This window comes from Natator depressus, chromosome 3, assembly GCF_965152275.1.
Source record: "Natator depressus isolate rNatDep1 chromosome 3, rNatDep2.hap1, whole genome shotgun sequence".
Lineage (NCBI taxonomy): Eukaryota > Metazoa > Chordata > Testudines > Cheloniidae > Natator > Natator depressus.
The window spans coordinates 162,623,775-162,647,106 of record NC_134236.1 but is presented as its reverse complement, the minus strand read 5'-3'; the positions used below and the strand labels follow the sequence as shown (position 1 = coordinate 162,647,106).

Below are 23,332 nucleotides of genomic sequence, written 5' to 3'. Positions count from 1 at the left end.
TCTCAAAACTAATCTAGTACTCAATGCCCAGACACCAGTTTAACTACGGTATAAACTTGCAGAACAGCACAAGTCAGGTTTATCTACTTTACAATAATTCTTTTAGCATATTAACAAAATAGCACATAAAGAAGAATTAGTTGGCTATTTGGATTCTCAAAGCCATGTCTCTCACCAAAGACAATTAAGGACCCTAACAGACATGGAATGAGAGTTAAAGTACTATCATGGACTAGAAACCGGGAGGGGGAGAGAGAGAGAGAGAGAGAGAGGATAAAGTGGTCAGTTTTCAACATGAAAGGAGTTTCCCCAAGGTAACGCCACTGTTTGGAAAATATATTTACTTACAAAGAACTAAATTCAGGTTATTGCACTCAACAATCCTGCTCTCCCTGTGCCTTTACAGATTATGGGGCTTCAGAAACCAAACTCAAATGTGAGAAACACCAAAGAGTGTCCCACACATGTACCCAAAAATGTTATCGTTGAAGAACAGCTCCCAAATCACAACCCTGCAAAAAGTAGGAAACGTAGTTACACAGTACTGCTTCACACAGCAATGGCAGTAAGAACTGGGAATTAGGCCTAGTCAAAAAAAATTTCCATCCAACCTGTTTTTAACAGAAAACTAGGTTTTCAACTAAAAGTTTTCCATAAAAAGTGTGTGTTTTCAGAGGAAAATTTTGGGTTTTTTTTTTTTTTAATTGAAAAACCAAATGCCCCCAAAACAAATGTCTTTGGTTTCTGGACAACATTTTTCAGTTTTCAAATTTCTGGTGCAAATCAAAATTTTCTGTGGAAAATTGAGATTAAAATTATTTTGTTTTTGTCAAAGTTATCGGGGGGGGAGGGGGATTTTAGCTGTGCCCACACTCCCAATACAGTTTTAAAATGTTGACACCATGAAAGATAAAGAAAACAAGAATGGTATAGAGAAAGGGGAGCACACAGCAGCCCTGGCATGGGAAGAGAGAATGGGGGAATAGAAAAAGCCTATTGCATCGGGGGAGAATGATGGCATACACAGAATCCCTAGCATGAGAGAGGGTAGGGGAGGGGTTGCAGGGAGCCCCTGAAACAGGTGGTGATGGGAGGATGGAATACAAAGAGTTGGGTGGGGGCAAACAAAGGAATACATGGAGCCTTGGGTATGTGCATTGAGCTTGACCTGCAGAAGAAATTAAGCGTACGATCCTCCAGTTACAATGCTATCACTGATTACTATGAATTCCTTCTGCATCCTGCCTCACAGAAGCAGGACAGTTCAAATATACACTCTGCTCCCCCCAGTCTCTCCCTAAAACTGAGTTTTTGACCTAGGACTCCCGTGTAGACAAATATGCTGTTCTACCAACTTAAGCTTAAAATCAGTTACTGTTTCTACATAATATTTTTGGAACTGCTGGGAAGGAAGTGGTTTAGAAGAACAAAGGGATGGAATGCAAATAGCAATATACAGATATGCAAAGAGCTACATACAAACTGCTCATCTGCAAAAAAATCAGCGTTAACAATAGTGCGCACACCGTACCAGTATTCATTCATATACTTTTGAGCAGTTGAAACATATGTTTTGAATGCATCAAGTTTTACATTTGTTTGAAAAGGTTCCCCCGCACCTCAAGTTAGCCAGCCCAGTCAAATTAAGATCAGTCTAGAATGAGATCTCATACTTTTCCCCAATTTTTGTAATATTAGTCTTTAGATGTTAAGACTTGTTCAATTTCTTTTAATCACACACACTCACTGTATTTACATCTACCTAGGATGTTCAGATCTCCCAGAATACATTTGTGTTTTTATTAATTTCTAATGTAACCAGTGGAAAACAGCATTATTTCAAAATTTTCAGAAAAAAAACCCAGATATCCTCAAATACAGACTCACGTGACCAGAAGATAGGTACTTTTGTTAAATGATTTAAATGACAACAAGAATGAAGATAATTTACAAAATCTCTGTATTGTGTAAATGGCGAATAGGAATATAAGAAAAGTAATTTAATTCTACAGCCATGAGTGCCATGCAACTTTTCACGCTAAATCCCTATGATTTCAACTCCAATAGGAGTTTTTTGTCTCTCTTTATTCTTTGCCAGTCCAGCAGATGGTAGACTGCAGTAACTTACACATCCTGTTGATGGCTAGCCTCTGCACCTAGCCAGTTGTAAAATGTCAATTATCTGACGCTTCCATGTATCAATGTCATTGCATGTGTCCCCATATACTGTAATGGTGCTAGTAAATTCCTCTACAGTTTAGGGAGTAACAATGGACAGGCTGACAAATATGAATGACTTCACTTCCTCTGTATACTTATACAAAATATGTACCTATCCATCAATTACCTGTTTGATCTGTATTGTATATGCACACCTGCAAGCCCTCTAACACTTATCTATACCGAGGAAGAATGTGGAACAAAAGGAATTGAAGATGAGAAAGAGGTTTCTCCCTTTGCTGCCCATCATCAACCTGATTATCCTTGTCCTTGATGAGACAAGAGAAACAGATTCATTGCTCCAGTAAGAAAGCAATTTCTAGAACTATAGAAAAAGGCTCTGATCTTGCAACTTACATTGCAGACACATGCAGGGGTCCAGCTACAAAGAGTCATCAATTTCAATAAGGAGCCACCTGTAGTTAGTTGCAGAATTAGGGCCCAGTCTATCTATCCAGGTATCCTACCCCCCCCACACACACACACTATTAGAATGACTAAACAGTAGCAAGTTGCAGCCATTTTTCAAGCCCTTGCAAGACGGCCACAAAGCTTTTTAATACACCCAAGAAAGAACTTTGACTAATTCTTCCTCTTAGAACAAAGCACAGTTTGAATAACAAGGAAAGTTTATCATGTGTAAAATAAACCCTTTGTACAGAAAGCCAAAGATAATTAGTGTGGTTAAGGCTATTTTTAATCCCAAAGAACTTTTCAAATTCAAGCCCTGGACAACAGAAGAAGAGAATTCTAGTTTTAGGGTTGGAGGTTGTTTCCTGTTTTCCCTCCCTTCCTCTTTAGAAACACACACACACCCACCCTTTGGAAAGTATTTTTTTTTTTAATCTTTCCCTCTTTTGCCCCTAGATAGTGCTGCTCCCTGGCAGCAGCTGCATGACACAGGGGTTTCCTTCACTGCAAATAAAAACCCACAGCACTGAGTCTCAGAGCCCAGGTCAACTGACTCACGCTCGTGGGGTTTGTGCTGTGGGGTGAAAAACAGCAGTATAGACATTCGTGCTTGGGCTGGAGCCCAGGCTTTGAAACCCAGTGAGTGGGGAGGGTCAACTGACCCAGGCTCCGAGACTCGGTGCTGTGGTTTTTCTTTGCAGTGTAGATATATCCAAATATGAGATACTACCTGGAGGTTGGGGCCCAATAGCTACAGGTGTGATCAGCAGCAGCTGAAGAGAATCTGATACCTGATTACACCCTCACTCCCCCTGCTTTATGAGGAAAATCAAGACCCTGGCAAAGCTGGTGAGCCAATAGGAAGTTATGGGGGCAGAGGGATGAGGCCCAAAGAAGGAGAGTTAATGTTGGAGTAAGCAGCCCCCCATTTATCATGGAGAGCTAGGTAGGATTTGAGTGGAAGCTACTAGCAGAGCAATGAGGCCGTGAGGGCAAGTTGGTGAGTGGAGAGAGGAAGAACATTTCAAGGAGGACACCAGGGAGGAAGAGAATGGTAATGTACCCCATCAAGTCATCTCTGACCAGCTCTGCTCCCTTCCTCTCCCACTGCCCTCTGTTCATTTCCCCTTCCTAGATTTCACTGGCCTACTCAGCAACATCCATCCCCTCCCAGCTCCAGAGTTCTTCTAGGAGCCAACCTACCCTGAAGTCTTTGTCTGCTCTGCTTCCCTCTAGATAACCCTCCGTAATAACTGAATTAGCTGATGAAGCTGCAGCCCCCAGGTGTGAATGCCTCCCATGCAGGAGTGAACCAAAAGTGGCAAATTATCTTCCATGAACCAACTATCAAACAAACCAAACAAAAGGCACTCTCGTTGACTTACCTTACTCCTCTCGTTCCGGTGGAGTACCAGAGTTGACTGGAGAGCACTCTGCGGTTGATTTAGCTGGTCTTCACTAGACCTGCTAAATTGACCCCCACTGCATCAATCGCAGAAGCGTCGATCTCTGGTAAGTGTAGACATGGCCCTAGTATCTCACCCTTTAAAATGGATTGTTCGTCTGTTCTCTCAAGGGAGGCAGAGAAAGGTTAACCTGGAACTTTCACTCTACATATAGGTCTAGGGCAAAGAGACATCTGCAATTTTCCCCCAGAGCAGTGCAGCAGAAGTACTTGTGGGCACACGAGAGCCAAATACCTGAGGGTGCACGTCACTATCACAGTGAGTAATGTATAATTAACTTAAAAACTCAGTTAAAGAAAATTATGGACAAATAGCACCATTTACAGTGTCATTAGTCAAGTGCCATCTTGGCCACATGAAAACTACTCAACAAATTAAACCAACAGAAAAGATTCTTTGAGAGAAGACAAATCTTAGTGATAAAAGTGAATACATATAGACTTACAGGTTCTTGTGTTTCTGCTTCATCCCAGGCTCCCCAGCCATCATCTTCCCAGTTTTGTGATTTATCTACTTTAAACAAAAAGATAAAAAATCATGAAACTACAGCATCGAGAAGGAAATAATTAATTATGAAGGGCATTTTCCCCCTATGCATCACAGTTTATATCAGACCTATAGCCACTTGGTACAGCTAAGAATAAAGGCAATCAACACATGCATCCTGAAACATAAGATGCAGCATGCTGTATTTTTCATGAATGATATTTATATTTATTTTTAACACTTCATAAGTATAATTTCTAAATACAAGATAAAGATGTGGTCTAGGCACAGGATTGGGAGCAGAGAACATCAGAATCTAAATCCCAGTTCAGACTCACTCCACCTATAATTCTGAGCAAGTAAATCAATCCCTCAATGGGGCCTCTTGGTGCTATGGCAATACAAATAATAGACAAAGCAACTTCATTTTTTCTCAGCTTCCACATGTGCCATATAAGGAGCAACACCAACGTACTGTGAAGAGTAATTTGCTAATTTCTGTAAAACAACCTGAAGCTGACAAAAATTACAAGTGGTAATATCTTTTATTGGACCAACTTCTGTTGGTGGAAAGGACAAGTTTTCAAACTACACAGAGCTCTTCCTCAGGTCTGGAGAAGGTAACCAGAGCGTCCCAGCTAAATATAACGTGGGATAGATTGTGAAACGTAAAGAGCTCAGGCATGCTGTAGGAGACTACTTAGAATGAAGGGGGCAATTAAGGGTAGCAGGCAGTAAGGTGCATTACGAATTTTTGTTATGAGCCATAAAACCAGTGTCTCTGCTAAGTCCATGATTTTTAGGGTCCAGAAGAGTTATGAATTTAAGTTCGCAGGCTTCCTTAGAGGATGAGGACTGAGATCAAATATGGAGAGAGAGCTTTGTGAAAAGTGTGTTTTTCTTTTATAATTTTTCTGTCTGAGTTCATTTCAGAGCATAGTGATTGTCGGTTTTCATTCACATAGTTGTTATTGGGGCATTTGGTGAACTGGACAAGGTACATCACATGTTGGGATAGGTATGTGTAGGACTCATGGATCTTGAAAGGTGTGTTGTGGAGAACACAGATCGTCATACAGTAGAGATATGTCTAGGTTTTGTATCTGTTATTCTGGTGCTGCTTTGGTGTCCTGGTCCGTGGGGAGCTTGCTTCCAATTATGAGCTTGGCAAGACTGGGGAGCTTTTTAAAGGCCAGAAGAGGGGGTTCAGGAAAGATTTATTTCAGGATTTGGTCCCCACCAAGTATGGGTTGTAATTGTTTGATGATACCCCCGCACGGGCTCCAGGGTGGGGTGATATGTGACAAATAGGCATGTGAGGTCAGTGGGAGGGTTTTTCCTCCTCATATCCTGGGACCAACACTGCAGACAACAATGGATAATATCGCATTTTGCCGTTTAAAATGGAAACTTCACAACATGAAGAAGGAACCCAGACTAAACAGCGACATCCACTGCCTAAGCAGACGGAAGAAAAACACCATCCCCAGAGGATTCACCATCTATAACCCTCTGACCACTCATACAACTCCAAATGTGCTGAAGGACCTGCAGAAGCTCTGCAGAAGGACCTCAGAAAAACTGAGAAACCATCTCTCCTGAACCTTACATACTCCAGAAGAGACTACCTCAAAACAAGAAATCACCACATGTTCCCACACACTGGAAGAAAAAAAACTCAGGAAATCTGGAGATCATGCAGGAAACTCGAAACAACTATAAAAAACCTGATGACAGCAATCCAACACAAAAACAAAAAGTGAAACCAACTACAACAACTCCACATCCAACAGACCACCACCTCCTGGAGAAACTACACCACCAGGACCCATCACATGGACACACCAACATCATCAATTTATCAAGACTGTTCCTAATCTGAACTGACATATCTACTCTGCAAGGGATTGAACTTCTGCCCTACCACTGAACCTATACGTGAGTATATATATTCTCCATACATGTGGAGAACTAGAAGAATTCTTCCTTTAATCAGCCTCAAGGAATTCTTTCACAACTACCATATCCCTACCAACAGTCGTCAAAAAGAGTCAACCTGCATCCCCAGAGATCACAAGCGACCGTTGGGCAGATCGAAAACGCACTGGGCAGATCCCACGACAAAATTCTTTGGTCAGAAATGGAAAGAACGTGCTTGCAACAAAACAGAATGGTGTGGCATCGACTTGTATTCGTGGAGGGACAGACAAGGACAAGCCAGACAAAGGTGATTATGGTATTTTCTGTCTTACTATCTAGCCCTTTCCCAATGATTCCTAATATTCTGTTAGGGTTTTTTTTTTGTTTGTTTGTTTTTTTTGACTGCGCCTGCACATTGAGCCGATGTAGTGATTGTTTGGCAGGCTTCCTGCTTCTAATGTACTTAAAATATTTTTTGCTGTTAGTTTTTTAGTCTTTGACTAGTTGCTCTTCAAAATTCTTTTTTGGCCAGCCTAATTATATTTTTACACTTGACTTGCCAGAGCTTATGCGCCTTTCTATTTTCCTCCGTAGGATTTAACTTACAATTTTTATAGGATGCTTTTTGCCTCTAACCGCTTCTTTTACTCTGTTTAGCCATGGTGGCACTTTTTTGATCCTCTAAGTTTTTTAATTTGGGGGTATACATTTAATTTGAGCCTCTATTATGCTGTTTTTAAGTATTTTCCATGCAACTTTCAGAAATTTCACTTTTGTGATTGTACCTTTTAATTTCCCTTTAACTAGCTCTCTCATTTTTGCATAGTTCCCCTTTCTGAAGTTAAATGCTACCTTGGTGGGCTTCTTTGGTGTGTCCCCTGTCACCCCCCAAGGATGTTAAATTTAATTATATTATGGTTGATGTTACCCAGGTGCTTTAACTATATTCACCTCTTGCACCAGATTTTGATTTAGTCCTATGTGGAACTCAGGAATTGCCTCTCCCACTGTGGGTCCCAGGACTAGCTGCTCCAAGAAGCAGCCATTTATGGTGTCAAGAAACTTTATTTCTTCATCCCATCCTGAGGTGACATGTACCCAGTTAATATGGGGCTAGTTGAAATCCCTTATTATTATTAGAAAATTTTCTATTTTTCTCTCTAATCTCCTGGTGCATTTCACAGTCACCATCACCATCCTGGTCAGTGTATCCCTATTGCTATATTCTTATTATTCAAGCATGGGAATTCTATCCATAGAGACTCTATGGTACAGTTTGATTCACTTAAGATTTTTTTTACTGTATTTGACTATGCTTTCTTTCACATATAGTGCCATTCCCCCATCAGTATGACCTACTGTGTCATTCCTATATATTTTGTACCCTGGTAGAAAAAGGAAGATTAGAGAGGAGGAGGAGTAAAGTTAATTTCTTGGTGTTAGTTTGGAGGAGGGGGGTTATAAAGGATGATTGGTAGCTTAAAGAAATTCAGAAAACAAACTGCCACCTACAGTTTTAGGGTTTTCTCATGGGAAAGTGTTTGGCAGGAGAACATGTAGTAGTTAGAGCAGGGACCTGGAAGTTATGGCTCCTGAATTCAATCACAGAATCAGTTACTGACTCAGTGTTACCTTGGAAAGTCACTTGCTCTACCTCAGTTTACCCATCTGAAAAATGGGGACATTAATACTTCTATCTCAGTGTGTTATAAGAGTTAATCAGTATTTATAAAGTTCTTTGTGACCCTGGACTGTATTGAAGTGTCAGTGAAATGCAAAACTTACTAGAAATAAAACCCCTCCTTTCAGATTAACACATATGCAAACAAAAATTAGGGGCAATCTCTCATGTGACTGGTAAAGGAGGAATAAGACTACTTTCACCTTTAGATCACTAGTTCAAATATTGACAAGGTAAGCAGTAATCAGAAGTAATTACCAAAAGCTGTCCACTGGCCTAGGTGAGACCATGTCAATACAATTCTTAGTACACAGACATGCATATCACAAGGATCATCATCAAATCAGTACCCACTGCTAATAATCTCAGCAAAGCAACTGAACTACTCACTCTCCCTAAGAGTTCTTCAGATCAGGAAAGAAGAATATTGCAAGAGAGCAGTAAACTACATTGATGCTGTCTGTGCTGCTCCTGTTCTGGGGATAAAAAGATTTTCTTTCTCCAGGATCTTTTATCATTACCTTTCATTAACACAAAGGCCATGTCTATACTGGCCCTAACACAAAGTTTAAAGACTATGCCAAGTCAAGAGTTGAAATTTGGCTGTAGTCAAACAACGCTCTGAAACAGTTTGACTAGCCAGATTGGAATGGGCAATGTTCTGCATCCAGTTGCTGTAGCTCTGTTTGGCCCCTTTCACACTGGCCTGTCAACCAAACCAGGTTAGAACCCACTATGGCAACAGCAAAACGAAAAGCATGCTTGCTTATGCACAGTTTTTCAATTCTGGTATTAGGCTACAAATATTTTTAAAAGACAAAACTTGCCAACAGTTTTGCTGAAAAGGCATTTTACCAGGTTAGACCAGAACAAGCGTAAACTACAAAGCACACCGACAGATGAACCACCTTTATTAGAATTCAAAAGGTCTCTACCATCTATAAAAGAAAGTGACTCAGCCAGCTTTAGTGAATCAGCACAATTCTGATTTTTCAGGCACTCTTTCATAAGTGACAGTTTTCCAACGGTCAGTTTCTCATCTTGGTTTATAATCAAGTTTGAGAATTTTCCAGTATATGGATAAATTAAATTAATAAGAAAGAAGGAGTAAAATGTTTTCCATCTGACACTGTGACCACCATTTTGCCACAGGAAGAAAAGAGATTTAGGAAGGAAAAAACACTAACACATGAGATTTTAATTTCTAATTTTTGGAGAGATCTAAACAAAATGCAATTTATATTTGCATTTCATCAACTTAAAATTTTTAAGTTTTTTAAAAAACCCATTAAAATGCCACTGTACAGTCCTGGTGCTCTCTGGAGCAGGGATCCACACCTCTAACACACTGCAGAAAAGTCACCTCGTTGGGGCCAATGTGTTCCCTGCAGAATAGCCCCCAGAATCTTTATGTGGGAACTGGGCCGCTTTTGCATCAGTATGCAAAAGTGATCTACTGGGTGACCTATTATGGTGCCTCCAGTTAATTTGTCAAGGCAGGGCCATGGGGTCCCTCATCTGTGACTAGGGATTAAGGAATATGCTACTACAGTTGCAAAGACCGCCTGCCCTCGAACGTTAATGATTTGCTCAGGGCTTGAAAAAAAGGAGAGGTTACTCACCTTGCAGAGTAACTGGAGTTCTTAAAGATGTGTCCATAAGGGTGCTTCACTTCAGGTGCACATGTGCCCCTGAGCCCTACACATCCTCATGTCCCACACCAATACATAGGGCCACACGAACATACCAGCCTCAGTTCCTTCTCTAACGCAAAGTCTCACAAAGGAATCTCCGAAGCAGAGGGGAAGGAGGTGGGTCGTGGAGCACCCACAGGGACACATATCTTGAACAACTCCAGTAACTGCACAAGGTGAGTAATCTCTCCTTCATGTGGTGTCCCTAAGGGTGCTCCATTTTAGGTGACTCCCAAGCAGTATCCCACAGCAAATAGGGAACTTTGGAACACAGTCTAATACTAAATACAGAACTGCACTGCGGAGGTCGCAAGCTGAACAGACAGCTACCAAAAATCTCAAATCAAAGGCAGAGGGGGAGCATACACACCTGAAGGGGAGCACCCATAGAGACATAACTCAAAGAAGACCCCATGCACCTGCTACTGTTATCATCATGTAACAGTTTCACAAGCAAGTGTGGGATGGGGAAAACAATGCCAACAAATACTGCAGAATCTAAGCTTTAAATTTCTATTCCTTTTTATTGCAAAAACAAAACCTTGTATTGGTTCACATTCATGAAGTCTTCCCACACATGCATGCAGACCACTCTAGTGCTTTTGCTACTCACAGCTTTCCCAGCTGCAGCAGAGTGAAAGCTAACCAGTCTTGTCAGTTTTCCCTGCTGCTGTACAAAACCCTGGCCTCATCTACAATGTCAGTTTTAGGGAAGTCTCACATTTCTGCAGTACCCATGTAGCTTTATCAGAGCTAGCAATGGAGGAAACAAGGGTGTAAACTAGCTGCCAGCGCTTTTAGTACCGTATCCCTCAGACCTACAGTATTATGAACAAAGTACATGGCAACCCTAGAACCAGATCAGTTCCACTCTTTTGCTGCTGCAGCTGCTTCAGAAAGCTGAGTTTTCTTGTTCAATGCCACTGTTTCCTCATCTTTCAGATCTGCTTCTGGCTAATAGATGTCCAGCAAAAGCTTCTCCCACTCCCCCATTAATTTAACTGAGTGGCAGCAGGACAGACAATTTTTTCATCAAAATTAGTGTGTAGTCTGCTGCAGAACCAGTAAAAATAGCATTTCCTTCTGCTAGTCAGCAGCAACATGAACCATTTCATTTTCTAATTCAAAAGCATTAGATTTGTCACCACTACAATCTTCTACCCCTATTTTAAAGGGGTTTATAACTTGACAGGGAATATTTACTTTGGGATGCAATTTAGAATATAAGGATTCACCTTAAACATATATTTTAGAAGAACATTTGAAGAACCAATTACTACCTTGATAATTTTAGGTTTCAGAGTAGCAGCCGTGTTAGTCTGTATTCGCAAAAAGAAAAGGAGTACTTGTGGCACCTTAGAGACTAACCAATTTATTTGAGCATAAACTTTCGTCAGCTACAGCTCACTTCATCGGATTACCTTGATAATATTTTAATGCAATGACATCATAATTTCTATGAGGTTAATACCTACTATCATGTTGATGGAGTTAGTTATATTTCAGAATGTGAACTATTTACTTAATATAAAATCAAACATAAGATCTACAGGAATAATTCTCATATTGGATAAATATGGTGTCTATTTGTATTTTATAAAGTTCAGAAAGAAAGGAGAGAAAAATACTAACGACAGATCTACTTTGTAGTAGACAAAAGAAATTTCCCATTAATCTAATCTTGCATTTTCTTTCAATTCCTGCCCACACTTGGCACTTTTTCTAGGACTCTGTCTTATTTCTCAGTCCTTACTGGGATTAAGAGTATTTTCCAAACAATATGAGCTGAAAGTTTAACACACACTTGATTTACACTTTCCTCCAAATCTATTAATAAAGATGCTAAATAAAACCAGGCCTTACATGAATCCCTGTAGTATCTTAACTCCATACACTGTGGTTTGTTATTACCCTTTCAGCCTGTTTTCAATCCAGGTGATGATGTTCATATCCAAGTAAGAGTATGAGGTACTGTATCAAAGTTTTATTGAACTCAACCTCTATTATCTCTATGGCATTCCCTTTGTCCACAAATTACATAATTCAATTCCCACCACCCAAAAATACAGTTTTTTCTTTAAAATATAATTGCTGTTCAGTATTCATAGGTCATTAGTGTAGCCTTTTATTCTATTTAATGTTAATTATACTCCAGTGGGTTCAGCTCTGGCAGCTACAGTCTCTAGTTCAACAGAGCTATCTCTGTTTGTTCTGGACCTAGAGCCCATAGGAACACATGAAACCTTAGGCAAATAAGTGAAACACACACAATTACAAAAGCATCTATCTTTTAGTAGTTTTATTAAAGTTATCAACGAAGTTATAAATGTCACAGCATATACAATTCCTAAATCTAAGTACCATGTACAAATTAAACCTACAGACATACTGACATCCTCCTAGATGGCGTTAAGAGTCTGTTGGCCCTCTCATAGATTGATCATCAATATGGGAGTGGTCCCTGCTGGAGTTTCCCATAGGAAGATCAATTTTCCTGTTCCGAGCAACCATTTTTAATATTGTGATTCTGTCTATACCTACATTATGCGTAAGTACATGAGAGTGTCAACCCTCTCTTTCTTATTGGTCTGTGTCCCCTAGAAACACAAGGGACCCCGAATTCTATAGGCTGTGTAGGTTCTCATTAACATTGATGTACCACCTTTATCTTCAAAAAGAAAAGGAGTACTTGTGACACCTTAGAGACTAACAAATTTATTTGAGCATAAGCCTTTGTGAGCTGTAGCTCACTTCATCGGATGCATGCAGTTTTTCCACTGCTTGCATCTAATGAAGTGGCCTATGCTCAAATAAATTTGGTAGTCTCTAAGGTGCCACAAGTACTCCTTTTCTTTTTGCGGATACAGACAAACTCGGCTGCTACTCTGACACCTTTATCTTGTGGTTAAGGCACATGCTGGAGACATTATTTGTTGTTACAGCTTTTTATAATTTAAATTTAATTTTCGGAGCTACACTTTCGCACTATTACCAGTTGGTATCTCTTTTTCCAAAATCTTTTGGGTTATTTCTCGGTCACTGACTTACACCATCATTTCTTGTCTCCAAGGCCTAAAATAGCTGAGCTAAAGTCTTGCAGGCCTCAGCCCACAGTTTCTTACGTTTCAGCTTGTCTTACTCATGTCTACTACTTGGTTCCCCTAAATACTGATCAATCTTACACTTTTATAATTCTACAAATCAATTCTAATTAACATACAATGAATATATGGTATATTGATTAATCATAACATCACACAATAAATGGATACTAAGCTAAAATCATTGGCTACATTATCCTCTGGGTTCTATCAGATTCCATACACATTTTAGTAGGGACTGATGCTAGGTCTACGAGATGGCAATTGCCAAAATCACTTCTTCTTTTTTATGGCCAATATGATATTTGCTTTCTCCTATTTTCTGTATCACTCCAGATCTCCATAACTAATGCAACTGAACAGAGTTTACTAATAGTAAACAAACTTACGAAAGTTAAACAGAAGAAACTTCTCCAATCTCACTTTAAAGGACACCAACTTCAACAGCCCAAAAAAACAAAACAAAACAGTTAATAGTTTCAGATACATCTTCCTCTGAAACTCCGCTAAATTTTGGACTTCACAGTCATATACTGTTACTTTTTTTAAAAAAAAAATGTTTCACACAGCAGCAGAGGAGAGAAACACCCACATAAAAATTTGGGGGGGGGGGGGGGGAAGTAATCAGTTGAACTGGCTAGTTTACTAAGTGGTGTCAAAATGCACAAAAAAAAAATCCCTCTCAAATCTCCTCCACTTACTTGTAACACCTAAAATTACCCAAAATATTAACAAAAACAGGAGCAATCAGATGAAGGAGACTTTAAGATAAAATATAGCTAGATGGTTCCAATCTTTGTAGAAAATATTAAAGGGCGAAAAAATACACACACACACACTTAGCTGCCATTTATTCTGCTGTATATTAATCCTTCAATTCTGCAGTTAATTATATGACATTTCTTAACACAGATTATTTTATTACTGTGACCAATATCTGGCTCATTTTATCACATTATACGATAGTTTATAATATACAATTGCACATAAATGAAAAATTTATTGGATTCATACTGTGTTGTATAAAGAAGACAATGATTGCAGCTATTATTTTCTGATCAAGCCAACACATAATCCCACATCACCACTGCTAGTTGTCAGATTAAATAGAGTACAAATAGCTATTCCCAATATACATACACTTGTTAAATGATACACAGCAGTTTTCAAAACCAATTAAATACCACTATGCTCAAGGTCTAGAAAGGATTTATGTTTCATTATTAGTGTTAACTTTAGCTTGGGAGCGTCGTACTTATAAGCCAACAAATACTGCAGAATATAAACTTTAAATTTCTATCCCTTTTTATTGCAAATAAAACACTATTGGTTCACATTCATGAGGTCTTCCCATGCACACATAAAGACCGGTCTAATGCATCTGCTGTTGCTACACACAGCTTTCCCAATCTACAGCATAATGGGTGAGGGAAAAATTGGGAAGAGACAAACATGGGAAAAGGCATAGCTACTCCAGTTCTAGTGTGGAAGGGGAGGGAGCCAAGAAATAGCATGATTTCAAATAAAGAGAATTAGAACAGAAGGGTGCAAACAATGGAACAAAAAAAATAAATGTAAAGAGAGGAAATGGAACAAACAAGTAAAAGAAAGCGCCACACAGGAACCCCATAATTTTAAGTTAGTAAACAGTAGGAGAGTTTCTAGATTTTTATAGTACTTTCTTGGCAGACATCCTGGTGTGGTAAGTTTTAGGAAAAAAGGATTGCAAGATGGTGTTGCTGCATAGAATCTGTCTCACACTGCTTCAAAATGTGATTGTCGACTAGGTATATTCATATCTTAAATGCCATAACAGCGAGTAATTTTGTCCGCTGGTTGTCAAGGACTGCGATGAAAGAGAGAATAGGAAAGGGTTTCAGATGTATGAAAGAAAGACACAAACTTGGGAATCGGAGTAAAGATTTTTGCAAAATGGGCAGCAGCCACCCAGCTCCATGACTCATTAAGAATATCAATAGCCAGCCTACCAGTTAGCAAGCAAAACATCCAGATGAGTTAAAGAATTTTTCCATTGCAGATGTGCATCTTTTTGGATATCAGGCTACCTGAATATTTACAAGAAAGTGATAGCATTAATCTGTGTAGGCCCCAAAATTCACAATAAAGAAGGCTATATTCAATGCAATACATAGCTTCCTATGCCTTGAATAATTTCATACATTTGGGTTGACAACCAAAATTATTATTTATTTTGCAACGTACTGTTAAAGAGTCTGGTGTTTTTGTTTTTGGGGGTTTTTTTTTTTTTTGCAGTTGTGTATGTACATATTACATAGTACACCTCTACCCCGATATAACGCGGTCCTCAGGAGCCAAAAAAAACTTACCGCGTAGTAGGTGAAACTGTGTTATATCAAACTTGCTTTGGCCTCGAGCATTTCCATTATTAATAGTCACTTCCCGCCCCCGACTGACCCCTCAGAACCCCTCACCCATCCAAACCCCCCTGCTCCCTGTCCCCTGACTGTCCCGACCCCTATCCACACCCCTGCCCCCTGACAGGCCCAATCCAACACCCCCGTTTCCCGCCCCCTGACCACCCCGCCCCCAGAACCTCCGAACCATCCAACACCCCCTGCTCCCTGTCCCCTGACCACCCCCCAAGACCCTCTGCCCCTTATCCAACCCCTTGGCCCCGGCCCGGCACCCTTAACATGCCACTCAGAGCAGCATGTCAGAGCCAGACATGCTGACACGCTGATCCGCCAGAGAGTGCAGCCCCGCCCCCCAGAGCGCTGCTTTACCACATTATATCTGAATTCGTGTTATATCAAGTCGCGTTATATCGGGGGTAGAGGTGTATATTCCTAGGATCCTGCATAGGTTTCACTTTTCTAAAATGAAAGTAAGCTTGAGAACCTTAACAAATTGTCACTGTCTATTTTAAAATATGCTGTACTCTATGTATAAGTAAGTGCTAGTAAGTGCTGGACTCTGTGGTTAAATAATAGAATCTTAGTTTCCGGATCTCTTATTTCTGTCTTTTTTCTCTTACTTCTTCCTCTGCTGGCAGTTTTCTCAGGCCTCCAGAAAGAATTACACCATTTGGATCATTCCCTTCCTCCTCATGGGACATTTTGCCTTTCTTTTGTACATATCTAAAGTGCACATTTGATTGAAGGCCTGGTGTGTCACTGAAAGTTTAGCAATAGAGATCAAACCTTCACTTCACGTGTGCAGTCACTGACTTAAAAGTGCTTAAGTATATGTTTAATTTTAAGAAGAATTTGACTTAAGCACATGCTTGAGCACTTTTCTGAATCTAAGGTGTGGCAAAGAAAGGTCTTTTCTATGCCCCTTTACTCATGCCCTTTTTTAAACATTGCCATTTTGCACAAAAATAACCCTACCAGAGATAAGGGGGAAAAGGGATAATGGAGGAAAGAATGAAAAGCTGTATTTTATAAGCTCCTGGTGGAGCAGTGCCTCCTCTTAATTCACCAGACCATCAGCTGTCAGCTTTTTCCCACATTCCCCCACTCCAAGAAAGTTTTGGAAACAGGAGGAAAGCATTTCCCAGAATCATCTATATCAATTCAACGTTTTCTCTAAATCATAGCATTAGTCCAAGAGAGAGAGACAAGCAATGACTACAGTATCTATGGGCTCGGATTCAAAATAATTGCTCAGAGAAACCCACAGCTTAATCTTTCAGTTCATTAGGAAGAAATTTAGAGGTAACGCAGCATCTTGGAGAAGCAACAGTACGTGGAAAGTCGCATTATTTTGTGCTGTCAAATAAGGCTTGTCTTTTAAATTAAAAGATAAACCATCTCCATGAAGCATTTGTAATAACATCTCCCCTTTGCCAAAGATGTAGAAGCCAAGCACAGCTGTGCCAGCATACCTAGTTTATATTTTTATGTGCAATTCACCCCAAAATTATCTATGTAGGCACTTTTATTCATCTACATTTATGCCATCCTAACCTGGCCTGCAGGGTCAACGAATACACATACCAATCCAAGAAACATTAGTTGGACTACCCCCACATCTTTTGAGTCATATTTCTTCGGTGGATACCACCACCTCAATAGTGCAGTAAGCATTTTTATACATAAATCTGCTGAGATGCAGGTGCCAAACAGAATACCTTGAATACGACGTATAACTTATTACAATTGAAAAACAATGTCAGACTACACTATGCATAAATCTTCAAGAAATTAGGCTCTAATCATAATGGACCTGACTTTTCACTGCACAGCAACTTGTGCAGTTATTTATGATTTGCAAAATGAGGATACAACACTATAGCTGAACCACTCGGTGATAAAGACCATAATGTTATAGCTGAACCACTGAGTAACAGCGACCATAATGTAATTAAATGTAGGGGGGAAAATACCAAAAAAACCCACAACAGTAGCATCTAACTTCCAAAAGCGGGACTACACAAAATGAGGAAGGTAGTTAAATGGAAATTAAATTAATCACAACAGTAAAATGCCTGCAAGATGTACAGCAACTATTTAAAAACACCATAATAGAGGCTCAAACTAAATGTATACCCCAAAAACAGTAAGAGGACCAAAAAATGGCCAACATGGCTAAACAGAGTAAAAGAGGTGGTTAGAGTCAAAAAGACATCCTTTAAGAACTGAAAATCAAATCCTACCGAGGAAAATAGAAAGGAGCCTAAACTCTGGCAACTCAAGGGTAAAAGTATAATTAGGTAGGCCAAAACAAATTTGAAGAACTAGCAAAAGACAAAAAAAAGAACAGCAAAATATTTAAGTACATCAGAAGCAGGAAGCCTGCCAAACAATCAGTGGAGCCACTGGACAATCGAGGTCCTGAAGGAGCACTCAAAGGAGACAAGGTCATTGCGGTGAAGCTAAATTAATTCTGTGTATTAGTCTTCACTGCAGAGGCTGTGAGGAAGAATCCAACACCTGAGCCATTCTTTTTTAGGTGACAAATCTGAGGAACTGTCCCAGATTGAGGTGTCAGTAAAGGAGGCTTTGGAACAAACGGATACATAAACAGTAATAAGTCACCAGGACCAGATGGTATTCACCCAAGAGTTCTGAAGGAACTCAAATATGAAAATGCAGAACTACCAACTGTGGTTTGTAACTGCTTGATTACATCAGGCTCTGTACCAGATGCTGGAGGATAGGTAACAAGACACCAATTTTTAAAAAAGACTCCAGATGTGATCCTGGCAATTGCAGGCCGGTAAGCCTAACTTCAGTACCAGTCAAATTGACTGAAATGATAGTAAAGGGCAGAATTATCAGACTCATAGATGAACATGATATGTTGGGAAAGAGTCAACATGGCTTTTGTAAAGGGAAATCATGCCTCGCCAATCTATTAGAATTCTTTGATGTGGTCAACAAACATGTGAACAAAGGGGATCCAGTGGATATACTGTACCTGGACTTTTAGAAAGCCTTTGCTTAAGAGCCTTTGGTGAGGGACCTTGTCAAAGTAAGCAGTCATGGGATAAGAGGCCAGGTCTTCTCACCAATGAGTAATTGATTAAAAGACAGGAAACAAAGGGAAGGAATAAATGGAATGGAGATATGTAAATAGTGATGTCCCCCAAGGATCTGTATTGGGACCAGTCCAGGTCAACATATTCATAAATGAATACGGAAAAGGGGTAAACAGTGAGGTGGCAAAATTTGCAGATGATACAAAATTACTCCCGATAGTTAAATCCAAATCTGACTGCAAAGAGTTACAAAGGGATCTCAGAAAACTGGGTGACTGGGCACCAAAATGTCAGATGAAATTCAACGTTGATAAATGCAAAGCAATGTACATTGGAAAACACAATACCAACTATACATATAATACTCCTGAGGACATTCTGCACCAAAAAAAAATAAAAATTCTGTGCACAATATTTTAAAATTCTGCAAACTTTATTTGTCAAATAAATGTGGAGGCTCCAGCATGGCATTGGGGAGCACAGGCCACCAGCTGCACAGAGGTGGGAGATCACTGTGCAGCTCCACCCTGACACAGACTCAGTGGTGAGGCTGCACCCAACCCTGACAGCACAAGGACTGGGTCTGCCCCAGAAACACCCCAGGGCCCTGCCCCTCTGTGCCAGGCTCAGCAAGGCAGGACCCAAGTGTGGAGGGGCTTCGTGGGAGGGGGATCCAGGTGTGGGTTGAGAGGGTTCTGTTTGGGACAATCTGAGTGTGGGCGGCTCAGTGGGGGATCCAGGTGCAGGGTGCTAGAGGGGTTCTGGGTGCAATGGCAATGGGACTCTGCAGGGGGGTCCAGGTGAAGGTGGTTGAAGCTCAGCGGGAGAAGGGTGTGTGTGTGTGTGGCAGGTCCTGGGTGTGGTGGATAGAGCTTGGCGGGGGGGGCTGGGTGTGGAGGGCTCAATGCGGGGTCCAGATGTTGGTGGAGTAGGGCTAAGTGGGGTGGGGATCCAGGTGCAGCTGACTGGGGCTCAATAGGATGCGGATCTGGGTGCGGGTGACTCGTCGGGGTGGTCCAGGTGCAGGGGGAGTGAGGCTCATCGGGGGGAGGTTTTTGGTGTGGGGGGTTGAGGCTCTGTGGGAGGGTCTGGGTATGAAAGGTTCTGGATTCACAGGTGTTGGGCAGATGGGGGAGCAGCTCCCCATACAGTGATCCCTCCCACTGCACCTAAGGAGCAATGGGTGCAGGAAGCACAGGGGGGTGTGGAGTTTGCAGAGCTTCCTAGAGCCAGGCGAGAAATCTCAGGGTGGGTCTGACACAACCCGGATGCGTTGTAGGGGGAAGAGGAAGTCCCATCCTCCCCCGCCCAGCCAGGACTAGCAGCTGAGCCAGGCACAGGGTAGGAGGCACCAGCTGGGTCTTCCCCAGTACCACCCACTACCCCACAGTGATTTACCTCTATGCCAGCTGCCCTAGGCATCGGAAACATTCTGCTGGTGAGGCTCGTGGCTTTCCTTTGCTTCCCCGTCAGAAAATCATTTTTCTGAAGAGAAGCAAAGAAATCTGCGGGGGACATAAATTCTGCACATGTGCAGTGGCGCAGAATTCACCCACGAGTAAAATGATGGGGTCTAAATGAGCTGTTTCCACTCATGGAGAGTCTCCGTGAACAGTTCTCTGAAAACTTCTTTTCAGTGTGCAGCAGCAGTCAGAAATGCTAACAGAATATTAGGAACCATTAGGAAAGGGATAGATAAGACGACAGATAATATCATAATGCCGCTATATAAATCCATTGTATACCCAGTCCTTGAACACTGCATGCAGTTCTGGTTGCCCATCTCAAAACAAGTATATTAGAACTGGAAAAAGTACAGAGAAGGCAATGAAAATTATTAGGGGTATGGAATAGCATCCATTTGAGCAGAGATTACGAAGACTGGGACCGTTCATCTTAGAAAAGAGATGACAGAGGGGATATCATAGAGGTCTATAAATGAATGGTGGGGAGTAAATAAGTGTTACTTACCCCTTCCCACAACACACAAACGAGGGGTCACCAAATGAAATTAACAGGCAGAAGGTTTAAAACAAACATAAGGAAGTACTTCTTCACACCATGCACAGTCAACCTGTGGAACTCATTGCCAGGGGATATTGTGAAGGCCAAAAGTATAACTGGGTTCAAAAAAAGAATTAGGTAAGAACCTGGCTATTAACCAAGATGGTCAGGGATATAGCTCCATGATCTGGCTGTTCCTAAACCTCTGCTTGGTAGAAGCTAGGCCTGGATAACAGGGGATGGATCACTTGATTGAGTGCCCTGTTCTGTTCACTCCCTTTAAAACATCTGGCACTGACCACCATCGGAAGACAGTATACCGTGCTATATGGACCACTGGTCTGAATCCGTGTGGCCATTCTTATGTTAACTATTGTGAATGAGGAATTATACCCTCTTTGCACAAGTATAAATAATCACGCAAGGTATAAAATAGTGAAGAATCAAGTCTAAAGAGTATACTCTTGCCCTGAGAAGTGAGAAAACAACTTAATGGGCAGGAGCTCAACTACTTAATCGTCCATCATGACCAGATACAAAAAGATTTTGCCCAAATTGCTCTAGTAAAAAAGTTACCCTAATCCATAACTAGATTATGTAGGCCAAAGGCAATAGTTGGAGAAATTGCCTGTTAGCCACAATAAGAGGCAGAATAGAGCAGATGGCAACCATAATGAAGAGGGACAACAATTTTAAACAGTGGTGTTGGGTTTTTTTGAGAAAAATAATTTCAGTCACTGCTCCACTGGGCCCTTCTGCCAATTTTGGTGGTTTTACAATCAAATATATATATATATATATGAAGTCTTTTTTTCCTTTGCAGCTGCCATTGATAAACCCATACAGAAACAAGAAACTAACCGACTATCTAATGGAAACTGATTATATATGAAGTGCTGTCAGGTGTACAACAGAAACTTGAAAAATGATAAATATTTTTTCTAATCTCTATTAGTAAGTAATTTTTAAAGACAGAAAAATAAAGAGATGTATGTTGCCTATCTTTGACAATTAGAAAATGACACACTCTTATCAGTCAGCTCCTGAATGCCTCTTTCACATTTGGATCATATAGTTCTGCCCCTTGACATGGAATGACTCTACATTTTTCATGGTAGTTCAGGAAATGTAACCCAAGGAGTAAAGCCAAGTACTATGGGCAAAAGAAGTGCACAAGTGTTTCAAGTCCAGGTTCTGCAGCAGCTGAGGGGTGATATCATAAAGCTTGGCTGAATAAAGCTCTTTTAAATTCATCTTCCTGATAGTGAGAGTCCATAGCAAATTTTTGTAATGAAATCTATTCTATGTAAAAGGATATTTGAGAGACCACAAAAGTAAACCTATTGTAATAATTATGATACAGCAGTTTAGTGACAAAGTATTATTGTAGTGGGACAAAGCTCACTGTTTGGTAATGCCAGTACAAAGTGTACTTTAAACCCCTTTCACAATTTCTGTATTTTAGTATTGTTTTTCCTGTTACAAATATAAGCTTCCAGCTTTTTTTTCCAAATCTCCTCAGCTTTAATCTCTCTCACCCTCACCTTAACTGCTTTCAGCGAAAGCTTTAAAAAGCAAAACTAAAAACTACTGGCCAAGCCACAGTTTTCAACAATCTGCTGATCCTCTGGCTCTTGCCCCTCACAATAAGGGCATTCATTCGTCTCTCAAAAGCCCCAGTCTTTATCACCCTTCTCTCTACAACTATCACCCCCATCCTTCTTCTCCCTTTCATCTCTAAGCTCATTGTTTACAATCACTGTTTCAAATTCTTCTCCTCCAATTCCATTCTCGACCCTCTTTAATCCAGTTTCTACCCTTTGCACTCCATTGAAACTGCTCTCATCAGTCTCTAATGATCCCTTCACAGCCAAAGCTCAGAACCACTACTCCATCCTCATCCTCTTTGACTGTCAGCCACCTTCAACACAGTCAACTATGCTCCTTTTCTTGAAATCTTGTCCTTTCTTGGATTCCATGTCTCTGCTCTCTAATTGCTCATTTAGCTCCTCACTAACCCTCCAACTTTCTGTGGAGATTCCACAGGGCTACTCTTCATCCTCCTCTACACCTTACCGCTGGGTAAACTCATCTGCAAATACAAACTCAAAAACCATCTACACTGACAATTCACAGATATAGCTCTCTACTCCAGAGCTATCTCCTGTGCAAACTAAAGGCTCAGTCTCTCTCTCTGACATCTCCTTGTGGATATTTAGCCATGAGCTCAGATTCAACATGGCTAAAACAGGGGTCTTAATCTTCCCCACATACACCTTCTCCCCCACCTCCTTTCTCAATCACTATGGACCACACCAACATCCTGCCTGTCACTCAGGTCCATACCCTGGGCATGATCTCTGACTCAGACCTCTCTCTAGGTCCTTACATGCAGGCTGTATTTAAGTCTCGCAGATTCTTTCTGCATAACATCTCTGAAATAACATCTTTCTTATCCATCCACAAAGCACAAACTCTCATCCAGGATTTCACCACCTTGATTATGGCAACATCCTTTTCTCTAGCCCTAACAAATGCAGTCTTGCCTCATACATATCCATTCATAATGAAGTTACAAAGATCATTTTTCTAGCCCCTCACTTTGACCATGCCACCCCTTTCTTCACATCCATCCACTGGCCCCTTCTCTAGTGCATCAGATGTAAGCTACTTGTCTCTGCTCTCAAGGACCCATCATATTTTTTCTTATTCACTGGTGAGATATTGACTCCTAACACAATCGGCCAATGAGGCAAGCCTCCATCAACCACTTGTTAATTTTTAAAACAAGCACCTATGTGCTATCTCCCATGCTGCCCCTCATAGTTGAGAAGAGCACCCCACAAATGTCTGCAAAGCTACCTCATCATCCGTCTTTAAACTTT

At 40.8% G+C, this 23,332-nt stretch overlaps 1 protein-coding gene across 2 annotated transcripts in view; it reads right to left on the bottom strand.

The window, feature by feature from the left end:
* RAB3GAP2 (RAB3 GTPase activating non-catalytic protein subunit 2) overlaps positions 1 to 23,332 on the bottom strand; it is a 73,219-nt gene that overhangs the window by 47,866 nt on the left and 2,021 nt on the right. Inside the window, exon 2 of one of the 2 annotated variants that reach the window (XM_074949231.1) lies at positions 4,543 to 4,610. In XM_074949231.1, the coding sequence (XP_074805332.1) occupies positions 4,543 to 4,610 (68 nt within the window). The remainder of the gene's footprint in view (positions 1 to 4,542; positions 4,611 to 23,332) is intronic. The other variant, XM_074949232.1, reaches the window with a different exon arrangement.